The sequence below is a fragment of the Telopea speciosissima genome, chromosome 1, assembly GCF_018873765.1.
Source record: "Telopea speciosissima isolate NSW1024214 ecotype Mountain lineage chromosome 1, Tspe_v1, whole genome shotgun sequence".
In the NCBI taxonomy this organism is placed as follows: Eukaryota; Viridiplantae; Streptophyta; class Magnoliopsida; order Proteales; family Proteaceae; genus Telopea; species Telopea speciosissima.
The window spans coordinates 76,648,712-76,657,023 of NC_057916.1; the positions used below are offsets into that span (position 1 = coordinate 76,648,712).

General features: G+C 39.9%; 1 protein-coding gene across 1 annotated transcript; it reads left to right on the forward strand.

Moving 5' to 3' along the window:
- The first annotated feature begins 4,652 nt into the window (after nt 1-4,652).
- LOC122670374 (actin-depolymerizing factor 10) lies at nt 4,653-7,155 on the forward strand. The gene is made up of 3 exons (XM_043867223.1): nt 4,653-4,808; nt 5,583-5,848; nt 6,771-7,155. The coding sequence occupies exons 1-3, from the start codon at nt 4,806-4,808 to the stop codon at nt 6,919-6,921; spliced, it is 420 nt and encodes a 139-aa protein (XP_043723158.1). The 5' UTR covers nt 4,653-4,805; the 3' UTR covers nt 6,922-7,155.
- Nucleotides 7,156-8,312: the final 1,157 nt, after the last annotated feature.

The following is an 8,312-nucleotide window of genomic DNA, read 5'->3' on the forward strand; positions in this document are numbered from 1 at the left end:
AATGGAGTGAATAATTATAACCAACTGATTAACTGTTTGATTGGGTAATTGTTTTTTTTTTTTGGTTAAAATTGGGCAATTGGTTAACGCCCTAACATTTTAAAACTCTTATACCAAAAAAAAGATTTAAAAACTCTGAATCGGATATGGGATCCGTCTCCATTGATTTCATTTTGAATCATCTCGGAGCTAGGTTTGCAATAGAGTCGGGCCTTTTAAAACCCCAGTTCAACCCTGAGTCACCTTAGCTAGGCCCAGATCCGACCTGGCCCTGATTCGGGACTAGAAAAATTTAACTCTGACTTGCCCTTAGGGTCGGGCCGGGCTGAACTTGATTGGCCCTGACCATGGGGGGGGGGGGGGGGAGGGAGATGTATGGGCTGGTCTGGCTGGGAATAAAAAGAAGAACAAAAAAATAATAATAAAAACATGAAGAAAGAAAAGGAAGAAGAAGACAGAATCGGATCAGGCTAGGCCGTGGCTTCAACCCCAACCAGGTCCAAACCTAACTCAGGATCGAAAATTTCCAACTCTGACCCGCCCTCAGGGTCAAGGTATCTCAACCCAGATCATGTTTGGGCTCAAGGCGGACCAACACAGGTTTGAGCCGTTAGAGTTGCCAACTAAACATTCAGTGACCAATATGGGAACAATTGCAAGGTTTGGAACTAAGAAATTCATGGAAGCACTACAGGCAGGAGACGGACGTGAGCATGATTGGTTACTTCGGTGTTGTTCTACTCGGCTTTCCTTGTTACGGATAAAGTTGTTGTCACTACTCTGAGCGGGAGAGTGTTTCAAGGGAGGGCGAGGGAAGTAGGGGCGAGGCTGTGGTTGGGGAGTGGAGCCATGGCTGTAAACGGATCGGATTCGGCTCGGATAGTGCTATATCCGCATCTGCATCCGATTAGCTATCGGACGGATTCGGATAGTGCTAAACAGATACAGACACGGATACGGATTGAATATTTTATCCATTTACATGTAAATATAGCTTTTCGGATAGCTATAGCCTATCCGTATCCGCATCCGTTTACCTTTTGAATAGATTCGGATAGTGCTAAATGAATACGGACACTGATACGAAAACGAATTTCGGCTATTCATTTACACCCGTAAGTGGAGGTGGGGTTGGGGTGGGACTGTGGGAGTGGAGTTGAGAGTGGCAAATTTGGAAATAACATCATTTTGGAATAAGACAAACCTACTAAGGCACCTCAAAAGCCCTTTTCACAAAGATTTGGCATCTCAAATCTAACTTACTGTTTTTTTTGGTGGATATATATAGTTTATTAGCGAGAAAGTGATACAGGCATGGTTCCTGATCTCGGTATCGGCTGGATCGGATCGAATCGGCCAATACAGATCGGGATCGTCCAAACTCGGGCAAATATGATACTTTTGTCCTTATTTTCTTATAAAAAAAAACATTTTTTTTTTACATTTTTACCCTTGTTCGTACAGTTGGATTGGATCGGTATTGGGATCGGTCTTGGCCGATACCGATCTGATCTGACCAAAATTGACCGATCCGATCCAATACCTCAAACTATGGATATAGGAGGTTGGAATGGGATTAAAATTCTCTGTAGTGCGGACATCTAGTGGTGCACTGCAATGCGGCCAAGCTCGACACGTGAAAGAAGCTTCATCCAATAGTGCGAGCTCGATGCAAGGCAGTTTTTTTTTTCTTGAACTCGGCACCGTTGAATGTCGCATCTTTCATGTGTTGAGCTCTCAGGTCCACACTGCAGTGCACCGCCAAATTAGGGTTTTTTTATCGTATCAAGTGCACAATCCACAGATGCACGTCCAATGCACATCTGGGAAGGCGACACGTGACAGGTTTTAATCGACCGATCAAGATTGAATCCAATAGATTCATCCACTCACCCCTAACCTAACCTAGATTCACCCCACCCAACCCTAATCTAACCTGACCTGATTGATTCCTAATCCTCCCTCTATCAGTGCGACGCCCTCCCTTCTCTCACTCATCTCTCTCGCTGTCAGAGTTCACCACTTTCGCAGATCTAAGAAATTGTCCCTAAAAAAATCCCTTTATAAATATGTCTTACTCTTCTATATTCTCTTTCTTTACCAATACCTTACCAAATGGTTACCCCCCTCCATCCAAAAAAAAAAAAAGAACTCTTTTGCTTTCCTTTTTTTGAGAATTCTTGTGTGAATTTCAACATTTTAATAAGAAAAAATTAAGGGTGTCAAAAAAACCTGGCCAACCTGAAACCGTCCTAACCCGCCTTAAGCCCGAACAGGGTCGGGTTGGGTTCAGTTTTTATTGGCCCTGGCAGGGCCAACCCAACCCTGTATTATATACTATATATTTAAAAAATGGGAAATAGTTTTCTGTACGGGAGTGTGGCCTACGCCAGCACTCCCATGTGCCTGTCTCTCTCCTCCTTAAAACAAGGGGACACATATGTCTTTTCACATGGGGAGGAGAGAGATAGACTCATGGGAGTGCTGGCGTAGGCCACACTCCCTACAGAGATCTTTTTCCCTTAAAAAATATACAAAACTATTGGTACAATGGTTAAAATTCCTCTACCATGACCAATTGGTCAAAGGTTTGAGTCTAGTGACTACCGGTTTTTGAAAAATTATATATATTTTTTTATAGCTTGGGCTTTGTTAAGTGGGTAGACTGAGTGGGCTTTGTTAGTTCCACAAGTTAATGCGCAAAGATATTTAGGGCCAACAGGGCAAGGCCGGACTTAGGAAAACCCTGCCAGGATCAGGCTGTGTTGAGGGTATGCTTGGCCCTGGTAGAGCCGGGCTGGACTTGGGTTTAGGTTAAGACTCCTAAAATTGGGTTAGGGTTTAGTGCAAGCCCGGCCTAGCCTGGTCCATTGACACCCCTAGAAAAAATTGGAATCGAATTTTCCTTCACCCATTCCTTTAGTATAATGATTATCATTATTCTTGGATGAAACCCTCTGAATGATCAAAGATATTTTGAACCTCCAAACATATAAAGGGACAGATAATTAGGTAACACTACGTATGAAGCTTGCCGTCCTGCCAACTGTCCATCCACTTTGTGGTCTACCTCTTAGATGCCCAAAGGTCCATAATTCATATCCCATTATAACTAATAAGTTAAGAGGTCAAACATCTAATAGCTGTCCTCTTTTCTCTGGTTCATGATTTTAATTATTTGTCAAATCTAGTTGCAGGGCTCATTGATCCTGTTACCAATTGGCCACCTTTAGAAATAAAAGTAAAAATAGAAATAAAAACTTTCTAAAATATAAGAGGAATATGCAAGTAGTTTGTGTTTTCTAATCCTTTAAAAACAATGTTATATAACCTAATCCTTATTTAAGGGTTTTTGGGTTCCAACTTCCAAGTTGAGGACTACAACCAATCCAAACCTTCTAAGTTGATAAGAGACCTATTCTTGTAATTGGCCAATCCAAATTCATTTGAAATAAACGAAGGTTGATCCATCATAGTTTAAAAAAGATTGGATTAATTTTTCATTCACCCATTGATAAGGACAGAATCTCTTCAACAATGTTGATGTGACCCTAAGAAGATTGGACTTGGGTTCACCGACTCTGGTACCTCATTTTCATGGTCCCAAATATAATTTTCCAACTCGAGGAGAGGGTTAAAATGGAGTTGGGGTGGATAAAGAGATATTCTGTCACCATGGATGGAGAGAAACTGGATCCAAAAGGGGGAAAAGAGAAGAAAATTTTCGTCCATTTAAGAGAAAGAAAACCCATGATTTGACTGTCATTAATACTCCCCGTATCATTTCACCAAAAAAAAAAAAAAAATTACTTCCCATATCATTATTTTTTTTTATGGGTTTAGGGGGAAGGGGGTATTAGACCTTAGACTAAATGAGGAACAAGATGCCTCCAACTTGAGACTTCCTGGGCTAAGCTCTATACGATACTAGTCTTAAGCCAGCTGCGTTAGAAGCTGTCCTTTATTCTTCCTATTAGTTGAAGATCCAAACCATCCATTTTTTATTTATGACACTCATCCCACCCGTTACTAATGCACACAGCAAAGGAAGACCTTTGGAAACCATAATTCCTCGTCTGGGTTGAGTCCAACTGATTTCGATTTGGATTGGCCGAAATTTGTTAGGAATTGATTGAAATCGGATGAAATCTACCCTAACCCTAGTTTTTAGAAAAGGATCAGAAAAACCCGACCAGAATTACAATCGAAATTGGCCAATTCAATCCTAATCCTTGCAGATATTTGGGGCATGTAATGGAGATAAGAATTGATGTCACAGGATAAACCATCCTTCTCTGTAACTAATTCGCGAGATAAAGGGACAGAGAGGTTCCATAAAGTCTACAATTAGAAAAGGTTAAAAAATGGGGAGGGGGGGGGGGGGTGTTCAAACCCACAAATATGTTTGTATTAATCCCAAAACTCAAAACTACCAAACGACATTTGCGACCAAAAATAAGAAGAAAAACCAGAAGTTGAGCCTTCTCATCACAACGTGTCTAAACGTGGCAACCAGAAAGTTTTAATAGTGGACGTGATCAGCCCAGCGACTAATAGAGAGATCTCTCTTTGTCAATTCCTCTGTCTCTCTCTCTTTCTCTCTCACCCTTGTTTTTTCCCTAAAAGATCTCTGCTTCCAACCTTTTTTTTAGCACACCTCAAAAACCCCACCTCTCATTAACACCCAAATTCAAGGATCTCTCTCTTCTCTCTTGTCCCTAAGTCCCATTTCTTTCTCTCTTTCCATTCTTCCTCCTCTCTTCTCATTTCACCCAGGCGGGGGTCTTCTCTCATTGGAGGACAGCATGGTTCGTTTTCCTATCTTGTTATTCTATAATCTCTGTATCCTCTTTTCAATGTTTTGGTTTTAATGCTTCTCTCATTACAAATGTGATGGTGTTGATGTTCATTTTAAGAGAAAAAAAAAAAAAACATAGTTTTCATAATTTTATCTTTCATTTCTATAGTGTTTGTTAAAAGTCTTGAATGAGAATTAAGAACAAAAGAATTTGGTTTTCAGAGACCCTTTTCAGTAATCGGATGTTAATCCAACAAATTAGTTGCTCACCACAAAATTATTAGGAGGAAATTTATAAGGGTTGTTTTGGAATTGGTTTTCCAATGATCCTTGTTTCAGTTTTCTTTTCTTAATTGTTACATTAGATTGTTTCTTGAGCTTCTCAATCTTTAAGAATCCTTCATGTATAAATTCCCTTGGACTCAACCACAAAACTAGCAAAAGATAAATTTATAAGGGTCCTTTAGGAATTGGGTTTCCAATAGTAGATTGTTTCTTGCAAGGATTCCTATCTATCCTTTTTAATCTTGAAGGATTCTTCATGGATAGATCGGTTGGACTTTACTGCATCTAGATCTTTTCAGGTCAAAATTGTACCATTATCTTGTGTCTCTGTCTCTCAGCTGAATGGGCTCTGGTTTCTTGCCATTTGTTAACTACAGCAATTTTGAGCAGAAGAGACTCAACCCATGCACTGGAAAGGATTCCTCATAAAGCCATCCATCCATGGCTTTCAATATTTATATTTATTTGTTTTTGTACTTCATTGTTTCTGTAAGTGCAGTCGAATTCAGCATCTGGAATGGCGGTGAATGATGAGTGTAAGCTGAAGTTCTTGGAATTAAAAGCAAAGAGGAACTATCGTTTTATTGTCTTCAAGATTGAGGAGAAAATCCAACAGGTGATGGTGGAGAAGCTTGGCGAGCCAGACGAGAGCTATGAGGATTTCTCCGCCAGCTTGCCTGCTGATGAGTGCCGCTACGCCGTCTATGATTTTGATTTCACTACCGATGAGAACTGCCAGAAAAGCAAGATTTTCTTCATTGCATGGTAAAGTAAAACCCAAAATTAAATTTCATGCAATACTTGCATGAATTAAAGATTATTTTTGGAAACTGCATGAGATATCATTCCCTATCATTTCATGAGGAGTCAACTTAATTGAAGGTCATTTTTTGGATTTCATGGATTGAACTTCATTTTATATTATCAACTAATGTTTTGAATTTGTTGGTGGTCCATTCCAAAACCTTAAGAAAATAGGTGAAGAGAGCTCCTTAAGTATATGAAGGCATCAAGAACCAGGACAAACCAATGTGGGACTGTGGGACTATGTAACTTCCACACTCCCTCTTATGTGTAGCTTAGACATACTTGGCATTATGGACAGGCAATTTAGGAAGTATGGAAACTGATACGGAAAACAAACGAAGTAGAAGGAAAAAAAAATCAAGCAACCACAACCTAAAGAGATATGTGGTTTGGTAAGGTGCCTACATCCCTGGGAGTGTCTTCAGTAAATATGAAGAAAGGGCTACAAGCTCTCTTCCTCGCGTCTCTTTGTATTTACAAAGAATTCCCTGTAACCCTTTTAACCATCATTACTATTCAGTCCACAGAATATAAGACATCAGCCCTCAAACACGAAGGATAACTAAGTGACCTGGGCTTTGCTACCATGTTGGAGGTTCCAACCTAAAAACCTTTAGGCATTAGGTTGAGAGTGCCCTTAGGACTGAAAGAAACCGATGTGGGACTATAACTCTATAACTTCCTCAACATCTCAACAGAATTGCTATGAAAATAAAGATATGAAACGATTGTCATCACCAACCATTGGTGTTGTCATATTATACTCTGGCTATTTATGAAACTTGAGTTAGAGCAGCTGCAGTCGTAGTCCCATGTAGTTTCTGTAGATCCAAATGAATATTGGTTTTGATACTAATGTTGATAGTTTCTTGTTGCGTAGGTCTCCTGATACGTCGAGGGTAAGGAGTAAGATGCTCTATGCTAGCTCCAAGGATAGATTCAAGAGAGAATTGGATGGCATTCAAGTGGAGTTGCAGGCTACAGATCCGAGTGAGATGAGCATGGACATCATAAAAGGGCGAGCCCTCTAAATATACCATCTTCGATCTGTCTCCTTCAACAAACCGCATCTCCTTGTTACTTGTTTCATTTTGTGGGCATCTCTTTTTAATTCTTTTGCCTTGTTTTTGCAAATGAATTTTGTGTGGGTTTAGAGTTTATAGCCATTGATGGGACTATGCACTTCTGTTTTGTTTTTGTTTTTGTTTTTTGAAGATAACTTGTATATCTTCTTATATCAACGAGACAAGATGGTGGGTTTTGTATCTAAGTAAATTAGCATGAGGTTATGTAGTTTATTCACCTTATTATCTATGTGAGGAGGGGAGGGGGGAGAGCCCCTGTTCCAAAATCTCAATTTAGTATTAGCACCTTCAAATAAAAACTTAATTTGTTTGAGATGGAATGTAATCATTAATTTCTTGATTTACTCTTTCTACTGTAATTCAGCAAAACAGTTAGAAATCTGTGGAAAGAAAGGAACCCTTTAAAGCCTACAACTTAACGTCTAGTATCATGTACCCTAGAGATGTCATCTATTTTCCTCTCTCTCTCTCTCTCTTTTTGTTTTTTGGGTTCTAGCGATAAATTATTTGTTCTTGTTTTTACTTTCCTACAACAATATGGAAATGAATACGCTTTACATCGATGTTTTTTTTAGGGGATTGCGAAGGTATATATTAATCAGGGCCAGAGTACCAATGAGAGGGTTTCATATATTAATCAAGGCTAGAGTACCAATGAGAGGTTTTCATTAGGAGGCCCACATTTTATTAAGGAGAGACTGTGTGTCAATATGGACCCTACGATTCATTATATGATTATTTAGATGAAACAAGTGGGACCCTAGATATTTTAGTGAATACCAAAGGCTTGCCAAATCTACGGTATACTCATCCATGTAATGCCACCACTGTCGCCTAGCATAGGCTAGTAGTTAGCACCACACAGACACACCTAAGTAAGGCCAATGCTATGCCAAGCAAAGGACAAACACACCCACATGCTAGACACGGGATAGCCCACTCGCTCTTGCTCATGTGCCACTATCGCATAGGGTATGCTAGTAGCATCATAAACCAAAGCCTTTGCATCCGCAACAACGCACCATAGCAGCGTCTTCCGCTTGTCTGTGGTTCCCGTTAGTAACCAAACCTATAGAGGAAACACTCTTTAACCACTTCCAATTGTGTCTAGTACACCCGCATAGGGAAAGTACTCCCCTCGAGTTAGAACATGTAGGTTCCATTTGATTGTAAGGAAAAATTAAAAAGAAAGAAAGTAAACTTTACGAATCAGGAAACTTTTGTAATCATTACCAAACATGATTGAAGAAACTACTTAAATTTCTTATTGGGAAAAAGAATGCTACCTAGTCGAGTGGCCAGCGGCTCCTGCGCCTAGATACAACACCAACCTGATC

Excerpts from the sequence above, each read along its gene's own strand:
- LOC122670374 (XM_043867223.1), top strand. Across the intron at positions 5,849-6,770 it reads AAGATTTTCTTCATTGCATG|GTCTCCTGATACGTCGAGGG; the intron begins GTAAAGTAAAAC and ends CTTGTTGCGTAG.